At 40.1% G+C, this 21,291-nt stretch overlaps 2 protein-coding genes across 5 annotated transcripts in view; one reads left to right on the top strand and one right to left on the bottom strand.

Annotated features, from left to right (window-relative positions):
- CPEB3 (cytoplasmic polyadenylation element binding protein 3) overlaps window positions 1-12,314 on the bottom strand; it is a gene marked incomplete at both ends in the record, with an annotated part of 88,548 nt that extends 76,234 nt beyond the window's left edge. For 2 of the 4 annotated variants that reach the window (XM_082001980.1, XM_082001981.1), the window contains one exon: window positions 3,654-4,544. In XM_082001980.1, the coding sequence (XP_081858106.1) occupies window positions 3,654-4,544 (891 nt within the window). Of the gene's footprint in view, window positions 1-3,653; window positions 4,556-12,280 lie in introns of those variants that run through there. The other 2 variants (XM_082001982.1, XM_082001979.1) reach the window with 2 other exon arrangements.
- Window positions 12,315-13,427: 1,113 nt separating this feature from the next.
- Window positions 13,428-21,291, top strand: part of MARCHF5 (membrane associated ring-CH-type finger 5) — a gene marked incomplete at its 5' end in the record, with an annotated part of 30,288 nt that continues 22,424 nt past the window's right edge. Inside the window, one exon of the mRNA XM_082002552.1 lies at window positions 13,428-13,471. Coding sequence (XP_081858678.1) covers window positions 13,428-13,471 — 44 coding nt within the window. The remainder of the gene's footprint in view (window positions 13,472-21,291) is intronic.

The raw sequence follows: 21,291 nt of genomic DNA, 5'->3' as shown, positions 1-21,291 counted from the left end.
TCCTTCTCTATCTTCTCCACCGTCAAGAGAATTTCTTATCCATGCTTCCAAGGGTCTATTTCAGGCACTATCAATCCTCCTAACCCCACAAGCTGTGTCCCAGTATCTTCATATGGCCAAAAGCCAAAAGAAATACACTGTTTACCTGAGAGAAGTGAAAGAAAAGGGAATCCTGGGAGCAGCTCAGAAGCACAAGATGACAATAGCTCTCTTCAAGCCCCACCACTATGCTGTAAAAAGGAACTGAACCGTTGCCCAGGTCCCAAAGACAATAAGTTAATGTCAGCCTCAAATACCAGAAATTAGGATCACCTAGCATAATGGCACAACACTACTGTGTGTCACACGACAATCACAACAGAAGACCTTCGCCTGAAGCACTCAGAAGCTGAAGGATATTCAGAAGAACAAACTGGCCACATTTCTGTATTTCTTATCTGGCCTTGTTCCACATGTATTCCTTTGATCTTATCTCTGATTCTTCTTTGCTACATTACCTTTCATTCCAGACCAACTGCTTCTTTTCTTTTCCCTTTCGACTATCAGCTTTGTATCTTCAAAATTTTTTTATATCATGCAACCAATTTTCCTCAGGAAGTATATGAAACCAGCCTCCTTCAAAGCAGTTTTAGTTGCCGGTCAACACCAATCACAACGCAGATGCCAACAGAATTCCTACCAACTGATATTTCAAATGTTCTGATATGTTCTGCAGCACAACTCCTCCAGACAGACACCAATTGATTTTGACATACAAGGTGCACTACTGTATTACTCAAATTTGGGGATGAAGACATCTAGCATATTGCTTTATATACATGTTCTAAGAGAAACATTTTCAAATTCAACACTTTTTCCTAGAACTAGATATATTACTAGCTGAGTATGAGCTGTCTTCAAATATTACAGACTCAGAACACAAACCTTGATTACAGAAGTTTTCTGCTTAAAATCTTTGATCACTGCAAAGACCTTAATTAAAAAATAGGTATCACTGATGTTAATTCACCTGGTGAACATATTAATATTTTTCTTTTTACTTAGAACATCTTAGGCTTCATATCTTATTAAGGAATTAGTGAAATATAAACCACACATTTTAAAAAGTCTTATAATCTCAATGTAAGAGAAAAGAACAGGTTAGCACAAAGAACTTACTAATGTGCATTAACGTGTTGCTAGCAAGTTAACTGAAAGGTATTTCTGAAGCAGATCAAAAACGCTGAGTTATGAGGGGTGGCAGATATACATGGACAAACTTTCCAGAATTACTTGACAGTGCTGACAAGCAGAACTTACTGTGTCAACTGTGTCAACATATTGCCCAATTTCAGGGGACAGGGGGTGGCAGGGGGGAGAGAAGAAGAAGGAAAAAAAGGCAACCAGAACCCATGCAGCAAACATTAAACTCTTATATGAATTTGAATTTCATTTTTATCAATATAACTAAACAGTTTACACCTATCAATAGTAGTAAGGTTTCAAGACTTCTTTGGCAATTTGTTAAATATAGCAGCAATCAGCATTAATCCAGATTACAATCTCGTACACAAAATTCAGCAGTTTGTATTTAAAAAGAGCCTAACAGGAAAAAAAATACAAAGTTTCTGAGTCTCTGAAATCAGACTGTTATTCCAGCTGGTGTTGAGAGTAGTCTAAGTATTTGCTTTCAGTTGCACAGGAAAATATCCGGTTAAATTCACAGAGAAGAAAACAAGTTTCCAAATTTACATATCAGCTAATACCTTAGCTTTTCAAAACCTTAATTTTAAAATTAAAAGAACTTTTCTTTAAAAACATGTATGTACTTCTTTTTCCTAGTGGTGACTAAATACCTGCTAGTTTAATCTGTGACAATTTACATGTCACAATAATAAAGTTGTGTATTCATTAAAGATGTATCTCACAACCAAACCACAGAAATAAGACTATTTACTGTCATTTGCCCTACTAATTCAAATTTACCAGAATTGTCTTAGATGTAGACAACTTAAAGAAAAGAATAATTATAAATTGAAACACATTTCCCAATCCTAAAAAATAACTGGGAGCTATATTCACTAGCTTTTGTGTTGCTGTACTTGTGCAACATAGTTTCACACAGCATATTGTGTCTAAAATATAATCTTTCTCCAGACTTCAGTGCTACAGAGGCATTGACCAGCAGTTCACTAGAAGCCACTCCGCCTTCATTTAGGGTAGCCAATAAAAAATTAGCAACTCTCCCTTTAAACAGAATGAAGCAGCAAAATGAAATTTCAGGGCTAACTATAAGGTGCCTTCTTTGAATGGGACTGGAAAGTGCACAGGAATGCCTATATTTTACTTCAAAAATTTCTTAAAGTAATGGGGGGGGGTGTTTGGTTTAGTGTGTTTGGGTTTGTGGTTTTTTTTTAAACTTTGTTTCTAATACTAATGCTATGTGTCAATCTAGATGCTATTCTTACCATACTGATAAGTTAAAAATGTTTGAGAGTTCATACTTTGTTGAGAAAGCAACTACCTAAAGAGAAAGCACCTATGAATGATTTCACTGTATTTCAAAACAGAAGGCTTCCATTTGTCCGCGACTGAAAAAGCTAACCTAGAAGAAATTTGAGATTCGCTTCACCTTGTATAGATATAACCACAAATGCATGCTCTGCTTTTTTCAACTTAAAATGGATTTCACACCATGACAGGTTTCATTCTGCATTAAAATTGCAAATCTTCTGTGTGGCCCAGTTTCAGCTGCGATTGATCTGCTTTGTCGTCATAGATTAAAAAAAGTGAAGGGCACTGCAGCTTTAAATATTTCAGAGCTATGTAGCTAGTAAATAGACTCCATTGCAATATGGCTCTGAAGGTCGTGTCCTATTGTCTCTTTTCTCTGCAAATATTTTGAACAGCATAAAGCAGTTTATTTTATACAATACTTCCCTGACATTTCTTAATCACGTCAATTGTATTAGGCATTTCCTTACTGGAAAGGACAGATACGCCACTCTTTCCATACACACCCACGCTGCTTCTAGATGTATTCAAAACGTCCACTGGGACTATAACAGCAGGGTGTACATATCAGACATATACAGCTTTTTCATATGTATACCTTATGCGAACAGACTCCCTGTTAAATCCCACCACCACATAAGGACAATTAATTATTTCAATGCTCATAAAATAATTTACCAGATTTCAGGTTAAGAAGCATCTTTGGTTAAAATTAACATGCCAGTTAGAAAACTGTACCCAGCAATGTTAATGTCTCCTGTTTCTCACATACGGGAGAATATGAAAAAAAAATTATAACATGCAGCACCAAAAGAACATAGTCTGCCAAACCTGTTTTTCATGCAGGAAGGCTACTACCTTTCAGATGCTAAAAAAAAAAAAAAAAAAAAAACACACACAAAAAAAAACCCTGAAAACCCCTGTCACATTTAAGAATGAGTTACAAGAAAAGTAAGACTGTAAACCTTAAGCCAAAATTTGGAATCTTTGTGTGCACTCCCAAAGATCAATCCGACTTCTTTCATGCAAGGCAACTAGTCAATGCAAATATGAGTTATGGAGATGCCTCTCAGATAGAACAGTAATGTGAAATACACCCCTGCAAAAAAAACAACTTTGTGATATCTTTCACCATGTAGAAGGTACATGTGGTCATTTACCTGAAAAGGCAACAGATTGTTGCCATTGTCCGTCCTGAACGCGTTGTCTTCCATCCAGGATTTGGGGGTTAAGGGTGCAGCCCGTGGGAACTTTGGAGGGGCAATGACATTGCTGGAGAACGGTTTTTTAAGGGGTGAAATGGGATTGAGGGGGGAGGGTACGCCGACCCCCACTCCCACGCCGACCCCGACTCCAACAGCCCTTCGAGGGTCCCTACCAGCCTGCAGCCCACCCCAAGGGTTGGAAGGTGTACTCCAAGCTGCGTTTTGATGATTATTCCAGCTGGAGGAGGACGAAGAGGAGGCAGAGGAGGAAGACGGTTTGCTGGTCATGATGGGCTGATGACTGTAAGCAGCATTTCTCTGGGCAAAAGGTGCCTGATTAGGGCTTACAGGTGACCTCCGCTGCTGCTGCTGCTGCGCTTGCTGCTGCTGCTGCTGATGTTGGTGGTGCTGAGTCTGAGCTAGGCCAATTTGAGGTGAGAAAGTGCCACCAAATACAGGGTTGACATGATGTGGAAAATTCTGGAAAAGCATTGTCCCATTGACTGGAGTAATCCCTTGGAAAAAGCTATCATCCACCGTGTTTGTGGTCCCTGTAGACCAGGTGCTGCCAAAAGAAGGAGACAAGGAGGTGCCGGCTGCAGGTTCTTGTTGAGGCTGGTGAAAGCTCAAGCCAGGCAAAATGGGAGACTCCATCTGCATCTTCTCCTTGCTATTTTGGGAAGGAGCCGATGTGCCGATACTAGTCACTGAACTGCTGTCTTCTGGTTTGGGTGTCTCCGACGAGATGGGTGTAGAGGGGGCTTCTGCTGAGTTTGGATCTTGCTGCTGCTGCCGCTGCTGCTGGGGCTGGGCTTTGCTTTTGTCCATCAGTAAATCATCCTGCATGGTTTGCGCAGCTGAAACAGTAGGGGAAAAAACCACAAAGACAGATTATTAACGTTGTCATTCATCTCACAAACCAGGCTGTTTTAATCATTTGCCGGCCAAAAATCTCGTCCTATTGCTAGTGCTATGCTACAGCAAGTTGCACGGCAAACCCGTAATCTTCCCCCTCCCCCATTTAGGAATATGTAACCCTTGATCGTGCTAGATTGCCTTCAAAATATTTTTTAAGATGCTTCACCCTTTTTGATGCCTTGTTTCCCTTCAGTCTAAATGAGAGATATGCTTATAGGGCAGAGATATACAGCAATTTCGCCACGTCTCTTTTCTCTTACACCGGAACTCAGAGCTCTCACCCTGCAATGAGAAACTGATTCTGGTTCCTGTTTTTCCAAGCACCCTCCTCCTCCTCCTCCTCCTCCACCTCCTCCCCCTGGTTATTTGCATACGTCAATAAATACTGCTGCGTCCTTCAGCAAGGTTAAAAAGACACCAGTCTTCGCTCTCCTCCACCCCCTTTTCTATGAGGGGACCTTTAAAGGAGCCGGGTACCGATTTCCCTTAATTAACAAACAAGCTTTCAATTCTTTAAATTTATCAGCGAGAGAGACCACACGAAATCTCGCAGCGATCCGGGAGCGATTCTTAGCTGCACAATCGTTTTCTGGCCTTTTCCTGCCGCACAGCTCGCCGTTTGCTTAGGGCATGAGCAGCGACGGCAGTGACGGGGGGGGGTGGTGTGGAGACCCTTCGTGTACAAAGCCACCCACGGGTGTTACCTCTGCCTTCCCTAACCTTACGGTCTGCCCCGTGTAAAACGCGGTTTTACATCAGTGCTTTGCTTCAAGGTATTTCTACTTGGTACATTTCTATATATTTGAAATCATCAGTAATTTGTTCATTGGAAAAAAAATAAGGTCAAACTGAACAGATCGGGCAGGTGTTATTAGACTATGATGTTTCTCATGCTTTCACAATGAAAAATAAAAATGGGGCAAATCGAAATACTTAAAATTTGGACATGCCACATTTTAAAAGCCATCTTTAGATGCACATGACAGACTGGTGATGCAAATTTGCTAAATCAATACATAAGTTTAAACTTTAAAAAGTAAATGCCTGTAGAATGGTTGAGTCATATCTGCTAGAGAAGCTGCTTCATGAAATAGGACAGATCACATCATTTGATTATTTTGCAACACAACAGTACTAATGCATATACAGACATCAATTGTATGAAACTAGAACAGGAACCTCCATATTTTGCAGACTTTTAGTCAATTGAAGAGATCATTATAAATCTCCAGAGTATTCTAAATGAGCCAAAAATCACTCACTTTAATTGAGTATTAACTATGTCAAAGACAGGCATCACTGAATACCTAATTGCATTTCTCTTGAGTTAATAATATGACATGTACACTCCTAAGAATGCATTTTTTTTTAGGATTGTTGTTTTAATGTAACAAAGTAAAGTTAAGCCAAATCAATTAACTGTTTAAGAAAGGTGGCAGAGAGTGAAGTCGACGACCCTCTCCTTTCTGGCACCAACAGTTTTCAGACGGTCCATGTGTATCTTTAACATTTTTTGTTTCTTTTTTTCTTTCTTTTAAATCTCTTCTGAGCCATACACACAGTTTTTAGTTACAATTAATGTCAGGATAGGCTTCTGCTGTCAATTAAGTTACTGTTCATGCTCCCTCCTATTTACCTGTTCAATATGTAAGCCAAACAGCAAGGGCTCATGAACCGACTATGCAGTGAGACAACATTAAGGCAAGTTCTGAAGAAGAATGGAGTAAACTATTCCATCTGTAGCAGGCAGCTCCACTGCTGCTGGGCGTGCAGAAAACCTTCTGAGGCAGTTTAAAGCGATACTGCAGTAAGCTGTAACATACCAAGCTCTGTGTAGCTTTCCGTTACCTTAATTTCTATCAAAGTCACTATTACTCCTAAGGCTACATAAAATTACTGATGATTCCACATCAGACAGAGAAAAAGATTATATTTATCCCTCCCTTGGTTCTCAGCTACCAGTACAAAAATATATTTAGAGAGCAAAACATAGCAGCTGAAATGTTAAAATTCTGTCGTCAATAAAGTATATTTAAATCAGTTAGTCACCAGGTTATCTATAATGGCTAGCACAGCAGTTGCTTTGAGTATGTACCTTGATTTAGCTAGTTGGTTTTGAACGTTATCCTAAGGATTGTAATCCACATGGATTTTCATACTGCTGCTTTAAGTTAAAAATCGCTGCACAATTCAACCCTCTTATCAAGGTCAAGACCTACCTTTAATGAATGAAGCCAGTCTGAATGGAAAAACACTGGATAATAAATGACTTTGAAAGACAGGCCAGCCAATGCCTTATGTTGGACTAATATGCACTACCTCTTGATTATTTGCTGGTGTAAGTATTTGTACAAATTTACGATCCAGTACAGGAAATCTATATCCCCACAGCAATACGAGCTCCGTTTGCATGCAGTAACCCACGCAGTCAACACAGAAAATTTTTAAGGAACAGTTACCTTTGGATTTTCTGTATTTAAAGATCAACAAAATGACAGTATATTTATTTTCTTCTTTCAGGTTTGGTATATGACAAATAGTCGACCACTCTGGGAAGAGCACTTTGACAACTGGAAGCTTTCAGCGCATGCTCTCCCAAGGAATCATGGGGTTTGAAGTCTTATCTGTAGGTGGCATTTCACTGCTGCCTATCCTGAAAGGAAGAGGACTCGAAAGGAAAAAAAAAATGTGCACACTCCCTCTTTCCAGGGAAAATTGCTGCAGTCTGAATCACCAGCTCTGAGAAAATAAATATCTGTCAGATTGAGCTGAAAGTGAGTAATTAAATACGAGCTTTTGTTTCATTCATAAGCCTAGATCAAATAGCTACCTATTCTAAACAATTGCTAGACAAAGAAATAGTTCTAGTATTTCCAGACTTCCTTCCAAACTCCAAACTTCTAGTATAAGAAATTAATTATAAGCTCATACCAGCTATAAAATATACAGCTATTACAAAGGAGATTGTGTCATGTTGCTTAGCTGAAGAAATATTAAATAATCACCTGTCATAGTATGATTTCTAACAATGTTATGAAACTCAAACACAAATAGGTCAAGTATGAAAATTTAAAACAAAACACAGTCAGTACGTAGGCAAAAAGTTCTATGATTTGAATAGTTCCAATTTCCAAGTTACCACTTTTTCATTACTTAATTGTTACTACACTGAAAATTCTACCAAAAAAATAAGCTACTCAGAAAAAAAGGTGCAAATTTTACTATTTAACATTCCATCTGCTCTGTACACTGTGGTTCCACATTTCAACCACTTCTTTCCAACCTCCATATCAATACACAGCCTGACAGGAGTTCCACTCATAACATATTAGTATTTTTATGATTAACATAGGTCAGGTAAAGTTTTCAGAATTTCATTTACCAGCACTTGTGTTCTGTCTTGTACTGGTCCCTGAACTATTCAGGATATTTATTCTGGGTAATTATTCATAATACTAATTATTCAGGACCAAATACTAACACGTGTATAGAAATTACATAGTTGAAATCAGAAGTATGAAAATATCAGTGTTTAATAAAATTGCATGCTGATTTTTTAAAAGATGAAATATGCATAGCTTTATGGATGAAAGAGAGATGACTAAAGCTGAGAAAGAGAAATTAGGGAAGTTGAAAATGGGTTGTTTAAACACTTATGTCTCTGCTTTCTACAGTCTGTTTATGCTGGACTGTATGGTCTGCCTGCCTTAAATCAATGCTGTAATTAATAAGAGTTTCTCAACACTTGCTCTAACCTGTTTGTGCTACTCTGAATCATTAAGGGCAGGAAAACTGCTTTCTTACAGCAGTTGAAAATACCTCAGTTGTTGAAATATCCCAGCTAGTACAGGGCTTGCTCTAGGCATTCTATACCCCTCCTTTATGTCCCTATTTACTTCTGGGTTATCGCTTTTCAGGTAATTTGAGGATTCATGTAGAAGGGACCACACCCTTACTGTCAGTTCTTCCCAGGAAACAGCTTTTCTTTGTAGATCAATTAGTAAGATAAGGAGAGTGCTCATTATGATATTCACAAATGGGGAAGCACTCCAGAACCAAAGAAAATCAGGACGTAAAGACAGTTTTTGATCAACTAGCCACTAGAAGAAAAACATTTTTTGTTTGTACCAGCCACCTCTTTCGTAACTGCAAATCAAAAAATAACAACAACAGCTGTATCGGAACACAAGAGCTTAATTCCATCTGGCATCTGAATTACCTGACCTGGGCCAGTTCCAAAGAGACAAATGTAAAAAAGGCCCAAATAAGCCTAGCTAACTCACTTAACATTGTATTGAGTGTATTTTTATTTTATGAAATTCATTATGAAGCAATTTAAGCCTACTATGACTAACAAACAATGCTAGGGGTTTTTTTTGCCAGAAAGTGAATATTCCAACTAGCTTGAAGGTTAAAATGAAGTGTTATGTTACTGAAAAAATGAGTTTTATTGTAGAAACATTTTTCTCAGTTTAGATATGCTTCATTTCAGCTTAATTGAGGGCTCTTTGTCTTTTTAAGGATGGAATCAAGTAGATAAAAGTTGCCTAACTGATCTTGTAATTTAATTTTACATATTACTATCATAGTAGTTAAAATGCAGTTTTTCCAAAATAGAATACTTTCATATTGCCAGGTTACTTAGCTTTGTTGAAAACAGTGAATAATTCCAACAGTCTTAATGTTGTCAAATCAAAAGAAGTGTATTAAGGCACTGCTCCTTCATTATTCGGACTCTTTTCAGGCCTTGCTGAAATGGTCAGATAAATATTTAATATACTTCCGTATTATTTTTACAGTAATTGCTTGTCAACTTCTTTATTAAGCTTACATCTGTATAAATTCTTTATCAAACAATTTAGTATTTTAAAAGTTGACCTTCTGACATAAATCTGATAGCCAAATTTAGGGCTCAATTTGAAGCCCTAAATAACATATATGTTTTTGGCGATTTTCATTAAGTTATTTATTTGCCTTCAAATGTGCAGTTTTATTTAATTCAAAATGGCTGCCATCTCCAGTTAGTATCAGTGAGGCTGAACGCAGTCAAATCTCAGTTAGTAGCAATCATTTTCCCTCACTTTGCATTGGCAAAAGTGAGTCTGTTCCCAGGAGACTTCTCTCTGGGCTCAAATGCAGCTACCACCAGGTGAAGGTAAGAGAGGAAAGAGTGAGACACTGCAATGAACATCATGGAGACAGAAGGAACAAAGAAGAATCTATTAAGGGATGATATGGGAAGCAATAATTTAAAAAATGAAGTAACTGCAAAAGGCAACCTGAGATTTATAGTGGAAATTGCTAATGCAAAGAAAGAAACATAAAGAATAAAAAGTGGAAAGAAAATGAAGAGAAAAAGGGGATGAGGAAGAGTGAATTGAAGGAGATTGTTGGGGAGAATAAAGCAAGCATTTGAATAGAGCAGCTGCATATCCGGTCTTGTTAAGGGAAAGAGATGAAGATGGAATGACAACTCTTGCTCTGTCAGGGAATAAGGATTTTTTTTCTCAAATGTAGAAACAGTTGGTTATATATTAGGATCACACTTTGATTCTGAGAAGAGCAGGCAAACAGAGAACACATACCCCAAGCTGTCCAACAAACTCCTGAACAATAAAAAGGCACAAATCAGTTTTAAAATTTCAGGATCTTTAAGCTATTTATGGGATGTTAAGAGGTCTGCCATTATAGAATCATAGAATAGTTTGGGTTGGAAGGGACCTTTAAAGGTCAGCTAGTCCAACCCCCCTGCAAGGATCAGGGACATCTTCAACTAGATCATGTTGCTCAGAGCCCCGTCCAACCTGACCCTGAATGTTTCCAGGGATGGGGCATCTACCGCCTCTCTGGGCAACCTGTGCCAGTGTTTCTCCCCCCTTTATCGTAAAAAATTTCTTCCTTATGCCCAATCTGAATCTACCATCTTTTAGTTTAAAACCATTACCACTTGTCCTATCATGTTTTTATGTAACCTATTATGTTTGTAGATTTCATGTTTGGAAAAAAAAAAGAAGAAAAGAAAAAAACAGATGTCCAAACCTACCACGTGTTCGCTATTTGACCTGATATTCAAGTTGTGTCCAGTTTTGTCACCCCTCTCTGCGCGAGTGGTAGAGCAAAGCAGCCACCTTTGTCACAGACTGTTCTTCAGCCCCAAATGGTAGCCAAGTGATCCTGGGTTCTGGTTACATTTCTTCAGGTAAGTATTTGTTCACAGGCATTATTACTCATCATGACCTCATAGTTTTATCCTAAATGGTAGGCAACTAGCATATCCTTCCTACTCCAAAGCAGAAATTGCACAAATCACATAATCCTAGGAATAAAACCAGCTTCCCCATTTCCATTGTTTGAGAATAAATATATAAAACCTCAGCATTTGGCTAGTCTAGCTGATCAGTGCTCTGGCCAATAGACAATGCACTTATTCCAAACCAAGATTAGGAACCAGAAACTCTGATGTCTAATATTAGTCTTACATCTCATGAACAGCTGTAATTGGGACAGTGTGTATTAGGTTCTCTTCCAGGAAGTCATGCCCATATGGTTTACTCAGGCCGCTGTACATCCAAGACTCCTCAGCAATGCAAGCAAAACTGAATTTTACTGTCCCAAGAGTAAGCACAAAATAAATTTTCTGGGACAGGATGTCAGCACAATGCCTTCTTCCCACCTGCTTCTATACATACTTCCTGTAAAGAATATTTACATCACTGTAACTACTTTAGCATTCCCATTTATGATATTTGCAGCAATTACAAAATAAACAACACCCTCCCTAGTCTAGACATATAATACAACTTACAAGTCCAAGTCTGGATATTTTACAGACATTTTTACAACACTTTTCTCTCAACAAAGACTCTAAAAACCAGACTGATTTTTCCCTAGCTAAGGCAGCAGAGTCAAAGAATCCAGTATATTCACTAAAGTCTCCTTCCTACTCTACCTGATCTCTATAGTCATGCATACCCAAGCATTCAAATGCTGCTTGTCTCAACAAAGAACAGATGTAGGTTGATGCAGCTTTAGTTGTGGGGTTGGCCCCATAAATAACTACCTCGTACAGCAACTGCAGTATAACAAAGTTGTTAATTTACACAACGTACCAGGGACTTGTTACCTGTAATAAACCTTATTACAAAAGCCATTTATTAAAAATATAGATACATATATATTTATATATAACCTGAAAATTCAAAGTTGATCTTTACTAGCCAACCTTCCCAAGAATCTGGAATGTCACAACTGCATCTGAAAAGTAGGATCTCACCCTTTGCTTGGGGAATATGACATTATGCAGAACCTTTACATGCATGCAAATACACATACACTTGGACTGAGAAGTAAAAGTGGGAGACAGATGCCCATGACAGAGATAAATTGGAAGGCAACTTCTCTCCAGGTGCTATCCACCTTTTCCTTCTATAAAGGCTTTTCAGCTTCTAAATTTCCAGTTCCACAGACTGCGATACTCTATATTGACTTCAGAACATATAACAAATTTTAAAAGCACTTTAGAAGGATTTTTTTCCCACTAAGAAGCACGCCTACAAACTGAAACGAGAGCGTTGTAATTACGACCTGCCATCCCACGCCTCACCCCACTTGCACACAGAAGCTAGTGGCCACCAGGCCTCCATCGAGCACGAAGGGCCACTTACAAGGGCGCCGGGTGCTTGTCCTTGTCATTGCAAACAAGCCCACAGAAACGGATTAATTTCCCTTGCGCCGTGCCAGTCACCGCCCTCCTCGGCAGCCAGGCCGCGGCAGGCACCTGGCAAGGTCTCGTCTTCCCTCGGGCCTCTCCACCCCAAGGGCAGGTCCCGGGGAGGCCGGCCGGCCGAGCAGGGGGCGGGAGCCGCCTGCACCTGTTCGGCAGGCGAGGGAATGGCGGGTGTGCGCAAGAGGGTGTTCCTTCCCCGAGGGGACCCCCCCGCGCCCTCCGTGAGCAGGGAGGGGTTAGAAGAGGAGGCGGCCTCTCCTTCCCGCCCTCCGCCTGTGAGGGGGGACGGCCGGCGGCGGCAGTGGGGCTGCGCCGCTCCTCTCGCACGCCGTGGAGGTCAACGGTCGCTGCGCGATGAGGAAGGCGGTGGCGCGAGGGCCCTTCCCACTCCCCCGCCCCTCCAGGACCTCAGAGGACCCTGGGCGGCGGCGGAGGGCAGTGGGAGGGGTGGCAGCCACTAACACTACCGCGGGCGCGGGGCCGGGCCGGCGGCTGACCTCCCCCCCACCTACCCCCATATGCTAGCGCGGTCGTCCTGCCGCCACCGCGTTCCCCTACCTGCCCCACGCGCGGTGCCGGGCGGGGACTACCCGACGGCGGCGAGGAGAGGCATAGGGAAGGGAGCGGCACCTCAGGGAGGGGAGAGGGCGAGGGGCGCGCCCCGCTGGACCTTTAAACTCCCTGCGGCGGCAGGACTACACTTCCCAGCGTGCCTAGGGGCTGCTGCCCGTTCCCTTGCGCAGGCGTGTTGCGGCGAATGGGAGGTGGTGACGGGCGTCGCGGCTGTGCTCGGCAGTGACCTCACAGAGGCGTCACCGTCGCATCTCACACTGGCAGCGCGGCGGTTCGGGCCGCGTAGCTGCTCCGTGCGGCTCCGTTGTGCCTTAGCGGCCGGTCCTTCGCTTCGTCCCCGCCTGTTGAAGGAAGGACCGCGCCAGTTGCCTCGCGGGAGGGCTTTTTCGCTGCCTTTCCTCTCGCTTCCCTTCCCGTACTGACACACGCGTGACGCCCGGCTTCGTCGGCGCCGGGGCCGCCTTTGTCAGGCTCTGGGCCCTCGGCTAGGCCCGCTCCTCCTCCCGGGAGCCATGTCCGAGCAGACGGGCTTGGCCTTGCCGCAGACCATGGACAGGTACGGGGAGGGCCCGGCGCTGAGGCATGGGGGGGGAGCCCTCGGGTGGGCGTGTGAGTCTCCCCCGTCTACCGGGCGGGTCCGCGCTGCCCCTGACGCGTTTCGGGCCGGCGGGCCGCCGGGGGGCTTGCGGCGGGCGGCTTTGGCGCGGGGCCCCCGCGGCCGTTGCGGGCGGGGGGCCGGGGCGCGGCGGTGGCAAGGCGTGGGCCGGTGGCGCGGAGCCGGTTTCACTTTTTGGCTTCTGGAAACTTTAGTGGTCCGGGCGAAGTCGTGCGAGCTCTGTCTTAAATCAGCGCAAGGTACCGCCGGGCACCGGTGTGGTACCTGCGGCGGGTGTGGAAAGATCCCTCTGGCAGCGTTTGGGCGGGAGGAGGTGTGTCTGGGTCGAAACGGCTTGTGGGGAGAGTGGTGGAGGTCTGCAGAAGGCTCTTCGATGTCTGTGGGCCTAGGAGATACTGTAGGTATGAAAAGCATTGGCATGCGTGTAAAACAAAGCACTAGAAGACGATCAAAGCTGGCCATGTGTGTTTTGCTGCTGTTTTTATGATCTTTGAAGAAAGCCTGCAATTTCTTTTTGGAGTGCTATTAAAAAGTGCAACCTGAAAACTACTATTAAGTGCAGGGGAAGAAAGATGCTTACTAACTCTTAAATTATTTTTATTACACTTGTTTTCTCTTTATGCTTTTATTTGAGTATGTTGCACTCTCACCCTCTTCTGGGAAGCCCTTAAGACCCGCCCCTATAAACAACAAAAACGAATGGATAGCCTTTTATTGCAGGAGTTGTGATAGCCTGGTTTTTAGAAGGTGAGGACACCAAAGGAATCAGGCTTCTATTGTCAAACCTGTCAAGCTTTCATTATAAGTAAGCAAAAAAACCCCTAGTGTTTTTACCCTTTCCAGGTCACCTCTAAGGAAAGAGGATTTAGCAAAATACAGGCTGTCATCAGGCAAGTGATGGAGATATGAACTATATGAGGTAGGGGGAGAACTTGGGCAGCCTGGAAGGTGAGGATGAGAAGTTTCAGTTTGATGTAGAAAGAGGATAAAAGTGAGTTGGGGAGGGAAAGAAAGCTGGTTGGTTGTGTTTTGGTAAAACTGAAAATGTGAGAGAGGACAGTGGGATGATTTAGGTTATAATTTAGAACAATGCCTGTCAAGGAGGCTAGCAGTCAGGAACAATAAATATATTTCCAACATAAATGTAGAGGAAATGGTAGATCTTTAGGAGGTAGATCTTTAGGAATGCTATCAGGAAAGTATTCCATTTTATATGCTTCCTGTGAATGTAGGGGATAAAAGGGAAGAATTAAGGAAGACAAAAAGAATTAGGAGAAGAATAGAACTATTGTGCGGGGGGGGGGGAAGGAAAATATGATTGTTGCAGAATCAACTCCTCTGAAACTAAAAAAATCTCATCTTCATCCTGAAGTTTGTAGTCCAAAAATATGTAATATTTTATGTTTTCAAGTTCTAGGAAACGATATGCTGAGTGGATTCCCTATTCTCTATGACTATGTTATATCATACCATGAAGTCTTAGTTTACCCTTTTGGGAAATGGCTGTAAAGTGGTGTTTATAATTGGTGTTGTGAACAACTGTTAAATTAAACAGTTAATTAAAAAAAGGAAAATTGGTTAACTAGTGTCCAAACCAGTTTGCTGTTCTTAAATTGTTATGTGTAATGGACATGTGGGGTTTGATGTACATCTAATATTCTTGTATCCTTTCAACTTTGTGAAATTGTAATTTGTGTCTCTGGCCCTTTCCAGTAAACTTGGAGTAGCAGAGTTGATCTCATCGAAAACAATTGGAAGTGTCCCTAACTTCCTTAATAACAAGGACAGTGGGGGGAAAAAAGTCTTAAGTACCTAGGTAGCATAAAAGGACATATGAAGAGAGACTGCAACTTTCGTATGAGAATTTATTTGGCCTAGTATAGGAAACTTTAGAAACAGTAGTGTGAGAAGTGGTGAATGGAGTGGTAAGAAGGAGCCAGGTATTTAGGATCCAAATTTAATTCAGCGTGTAGTGCAATACCAATAGAAGGATTTTGGAGTAACCAAGACCTCAAAATGCAGTCAGTGTAAATAATTTTTCGGTTACATACTGGGTTTATGGAGCAGGGTTACATTGGGGAAAAAAACAATTTTCATTCATCTCTTACTTGTGAAGGTGATACATAACTGCTTTCATGTTGTATGTAGTGATGATCAAGATAAACCTTCAATATTTCACGTTAGGGAATGTAACCTGTGGATGAATCATCTGTAGGTATTCTAAGGGGTTGAAATGCATCTACTATCCTGTTATCTTTATTGCTTATGACAGTTATTTTCCTGGGTAAGACAAAAAAATACATATGCAAAAGCTTAAGAGTAACTCTTAATGGATTATAACTTAACAGAAAGTGCATACTTTTAAATCAAATTCAGATCTCTTAGTGAAGGATGCAGAAGATAGCTTTTCAGTGAGTAAGACTTTAATTTGATTCTAATAATTAAGTCATTAGGAGGGAAAAATTAGGGTTTTCTCCTGTTTCCAATACCTAGATGGTCACACTGAGAGTTGTGATGTATTGTTGTATCAGGAGTAAGGTGTTGCTGCAGATCTGAATGTATGCATTGCTTTGTATACAAGGGTCAGAGATCTTATAGCAAGTTCTTTAGTTAGGTATTTGTGAGAGAGAGCAGTTGGCTGCTTCTTTTGACTTTTAGATTGTACATCTATATGACTTACAGTTTAGTTTTTTTCCTTAATAAAGCAATTTGGCTTTTTCCAGTGTAAGGAGTGTCTTGACAGCATCTTGGCATTGTTGCCTGGGATTCAGCTTTCTTTTATATATTTTGTGCTCCATACTCCTTTATTTTCTCTGCATAATTTCAGTCTGGAAGCAAACCACATGTTTATAAGAAAGAGGGTAAATAACTGTTAAGGTATAAGGAGTTTGTTACTTTAAATTTCTACCTAAGGATTTTATACTTGCCTGAAGGATTGGCTACAGCATAAATACAAGAATTATGAGAAGTAGACATGACCATGAAGTGGCACTACATTCTGGAGTTCTCTCGTCTACAGCATTTAGGAAACTAATCCAGATGATTAGCATGATCCTTTCTGGCCTCAAAATTGGAATTTCCATCCCTCTTGTACCTTTTTTATTCTAGCTCATGTTTAAATAACAGGCCTAGATAATAGTCTTAAAATACCATCCTTTTCTGCATGAAAAAGTCTTTGCAATCTTTAGTAAAGGGCCATATTCCCGGACTAATGCGTGTACTTGAAGGCAGTGGTTAATGGTCTGTCTAAATGGTATGATTATATTATTTTTGATCCCTTTATTCATGTTGTTTTAATGCATGAATTACACAGTCATAGGAATTCCCATTAAAAAAACTGAAATTATGTGGCAGTGGGTTTTTTTATACGCTGTTAATCAATGTTAAAACATTTTTTCAGGATTTATTTAAATAAAATTGCCAGATTACATGAAAATGTCTTAGAAATTATAGCTATTACGCTATTGAGTGCACAGGGCAAACTTTACTTGATAGCCAATCCTAATGCTTTTGTCAAATTGTAACAGACAGAGGCCACTTGATATGCAATACATATTTTTAATGTAAAAGCATTTTTTTTTTTTAAGGAAATACCTTGAAATCTTATATAATGAATGGTATTAAGACATTGAACCTTACAGTGAAATTCTTGTGCCTGGTATGCCAAGATCATGAACTGAGTCAGTCCTTCCCGTGTTTTCAAATGTAATTTTGAAAATACACAAAAAAACTTCAGTCTCTTATGGGTTTTTTTCATGTTTCCTGTTCAATTAGGTCCTATAAGTTTTGTCTCTCAGCACTGTTTGACAACAGTTTTTGAAACTGAACACTTCTAATTGTTTCTTCTAGCTGCCCTGTGTAGCACCTGTCATAACAGGTGTTCTGGCTTCTTAATGTATTCTTCAAACATTTTCATTCTTTTGGGTAACTTTGAAGAAAAGATGTTGAACTTTCTGGCAGATTCTGGTGCTCTATTTGATTAAAAAACTTAGTCCTTTAAATACTTAGTATTTTTCCTGTGTCATTTGCTTGTCAAATATAATTTGACTTTACCTCTTCTATTTTTAAAGTTACGTTTTTAAGCAGAACTAATGTGTAAATTCATTTTGGTTTTAAGTTATGTCTGTAGCTACCTCTTTCCAGCTTGATATATTACAGCTTTCTGTAATAGCTTGCATGTTACTGCCAGGACATCAGTTAGCTGTGTACTGTACTACTTACCCTTCTTACAGAACACTTGACTGTATCTCTCCAGAGCTGCTGTTAGTTTTGTCTTCTCATATGTATTCTAATAACTATTTATCTTACTATGCAGTCTTTTTACTGTGTTGGTTGAGCAGTTGCTTTCTGAAGTGGCAAGATTTGAAAAATAGTTATGAAGTCACATATGAAGTCAGTGGCAAGCCCATGTTGATAGAAAACCTAGACAATGTAAATATTTGAGTGATTTTTTTAAAAAAGTTTGATGTGGTCAAATTTAAGAAAAAATTATTACTTTTATGATAAATGTATCATGAAGTGGTCTCTGATTTATTTGTTTGAAGATAATCTGGTCAATCTGCTGCCTCCAAAAAAACCAAATGCATAGCCACATACCAGTTTTTTTCCTGGCTCTGTCATTGTCTATATCTACCTTAATGTGAGTTGTAATGCTAAAATGTACTCATATTTTTAAGCTTTATTCTTTTGACTTTGGATTATATGTGGATTGCTCTTGCAATTGGTTATACCAAGGGTTCAGAATGCTGGGGTTTTGTTTTGTAGGTTTTTTTTAAAGCACATCCTGTGGTAGTGACTTGTGGTACTCCTTATACTATCTAAATTAAAGACAACAACTGTTCTCTCCTCCCCATGTATTTGCCAGCTGGCCAGAACATGGTCACTTTTGCCTTCTGTTTTTTCAGTATTCAAAGATGTTAGTCAACATGTGATAAATCATCTGTTCAAGCTTTGTGCAGGTACATGCTGAAGAATCAGTGTAGTGGTAATTTTAGCATGGTTTAACTTTTGAATTAGCATGCTTTATTTTCTGAATGGGTAGTAGTTGGTTCAACTGTGGTGAATACGCAGCCCTTCTTGATAGAAACTAGAGCAACATCATACGATAGTTTTGTCCTCAACCCTTGCCATTCCTTATTTCAATGAGATAATCAAGTTGAAATTGCAGGTAGACTTTAAAAGCAATTAAAAGATAAAATGGAGAATTGTAGTTGGCTTAAGAAATTACTTATACTATCAGGAGAGGAATCTTGTTGCAACTAAATCTTCTCTTTGCCAGAGCACTGATTTGTTAGAAAAATGCTAGCCATTGACATTCAAAAGTTGCAAAATAGAACATTCATGGGGTTTCTATTTCAGTTTTCTGGACTGTTGTCTGATTATATGTTAATTTTCTTTTTTTTTTTTTAAGGAAAAACTGTATGCAGTGGTTTTGTACATAATTTTCAGTTGCTCCTTTCGTGCTATGCGTAGTGGTGTTTTTGTCAGTGTAAATCTTTTCCTTCCCTCTTTCGAAGTTCAGGCACTGAGTTAGGTTTATATCGCCAATTAACTGTTGATACTTTAACCAAAGACATGGGTTCAGGTTAAGACCTTAATGCTGCAACCTAGCCAATGTAATTACTGCAATGTGGTTCTTGTTAAGACCTTTATTCTGAACTCTTCAAACTTGTACTGGATGTTGTGTGCTCTGAAAAATCTCACTGACTAAAGTTGACACATGGGTATATCTTTGTAGGAGTGGAGTTCAACCAGATAAGATATGCAGAGCAATAAACAACATAAAATGCTTTACAGGATTTATGTAGCATTTTTACTTTTCACAAACTGTCTCTTCAGTTATTCAGTCTGTCTGTTCTACTTGTGCTGATTAAGCATGCCTCTCCATTGCCCTACCTGAAGGAACTGGTTTTTTTCTACACAACACAGTTAAACTGACTTTTTTGGAAAAGGACTTCCCCTGGCATCTGGTTGAAGTTTGCCAGCAACTAGAAGTACCTGGCTTTCTGTTGTTCCTCTAGAGTAGGTTATGCATGCTTAGAAAGAAGAGAGTATAAGAATAAAGAATGGGCTGTGCTAGGTTAATCCCTACCAGAAAGGAAACGAGGTGTTTTTCCCTGTCTTTGCCCCAACTGATTGGAAGCTGATGTTGACACAGGAAGGAAAAGGAAAATTATGTATATCTTAGAGTGGGTTTGAAGAATGAAAGTTTGAAACAGTAGTAACTTTCTAATAGCTTGACTTTTTCATTATTGCTTCATCCCAGGTACATCGCTTGCTATTCCAGTTCTATTTATGTGGAAGTTTCTGCATAGATTGAGTTCTTCCTGTGTTTTATCAGTAAAGATGATTAAAGAAAACTTACTGCAGACCTATAGAATGCCTTTTGCCCATCTGTAGTATAAAAGTGTCAGGATGTTATTTATAACCTATGTTAACCTTTTGACTGTCATCTTATGTGCACTTTATTTCCATCTTTGTCTGCTTTGATATGCTTAGGAACAAACATACATGTTTTAATTGCTGCTTAACTGCTACCTTCTACCTGCAGAGAGAAGATAATTACGGCTCCTATTTAAGTGTGGGAAAACTCCTGAGAGACTATTTATCATTTTTGGTACAAAAATCTCAGTGTTCCATGTATTATCAAGGTATTCAAATAATATTTTCATACACTGTATCTGCTTCATCTGAAAAAGCTATACAAAATCCTGTTTGTTGATATCTAACACATAAAAGTGCTCATACCCCTATAATAGTGCTTAACTGTGATTGTGTCCTTTGGCATGGTGTCTTACAATGCTCGCTGGAGATAAGACTTTTGACAGTTAATTCAAATGTATTGAATAAATATCTTAATATGTATAATAATTTACAGAAAGATCAATTAAAAGGTTCAGGTATTAATTTTGGAACATCTTTTTAAGCAATACTTAAAGTGGTAATGAATACGCCAGCTGTTAAAGACTGGTGATTTTAACGTCTTAACCTGCTTATAGTCTTACTATACTGCAAAGTGGGTGGGAAGTTCCTCATGTGAAAGTAATAAGAGCTTTTTGATGCATCTGTGCATCTATTTTCCTCCTCTCGGCAACAGAATGAGTTGGGTACTAGCTTGTTACAGGATGTAATACCTATCTTTATCAAACAGTGCATGACTTGTTCATTTTTTACTGGCACTTGTGGTTTACCACAAGTGGCAAATCCATGTTCAGTGCAGAAAAATGAGAAGACACAACCAGAAGTAGTTAAGTTATTTTAAGCAAACTGCTTCTAGTTAATGTTTCTAAATCAAATTGTTTATTAAGGTTTCACAAGATGGTCCACGGGCTGGAGCACAAGACTTGCTAGAGAGAACTGGGCCTGCTTAGCCTGAAGAAGAGATGGCTTGGGAAGACCTAATAACCTTTTAATACCTACCAAGGAGGTTGTTGAGAACACAGTCTAGCTCTTCTTGGAGATTCCTGGCAGGATGATGGGAAACAATGACTGTAAATTTGAACAGAGAAGGTTTCAGCATGTGAGGATGGTGTGCAATGTGGTCAAACTTTGAAACAGGTTGCCGAGGGCAGCCGTGATCTCTGTCCATGGGGCTTTTCAAGACCCAGCTGGAGAAAGCTCTGACAATCTGGTCTGAACTCAGTGTTGCTTCTGCCTTGGGCAGGAGGTCTGACTAGAGACCACGTGTGGTCCCTTCCAACCCAAATAATTCTACAATACCAGTTCTAGATGCAACACCAATTCCAATAGGGAGACAACAC

The sequence above is a fragment of the Phaethon aethereus genome (genome assembly GCF_964289735.1).
Source record: "Phaethon aethereus genome assembly, chromosome: 7".
Lineage (NCBI taxonomy): Eukaryota > Metazoa > Chordata > Aves > Phaethontiformes > Phaethontidae > Phaethon > Phaethon aethereus.
The sequence above is the reverse complement of the archived record's forward strand: the minus strand, read 5'-3'. Positions and strand labels throughout refer to the sequence as shown.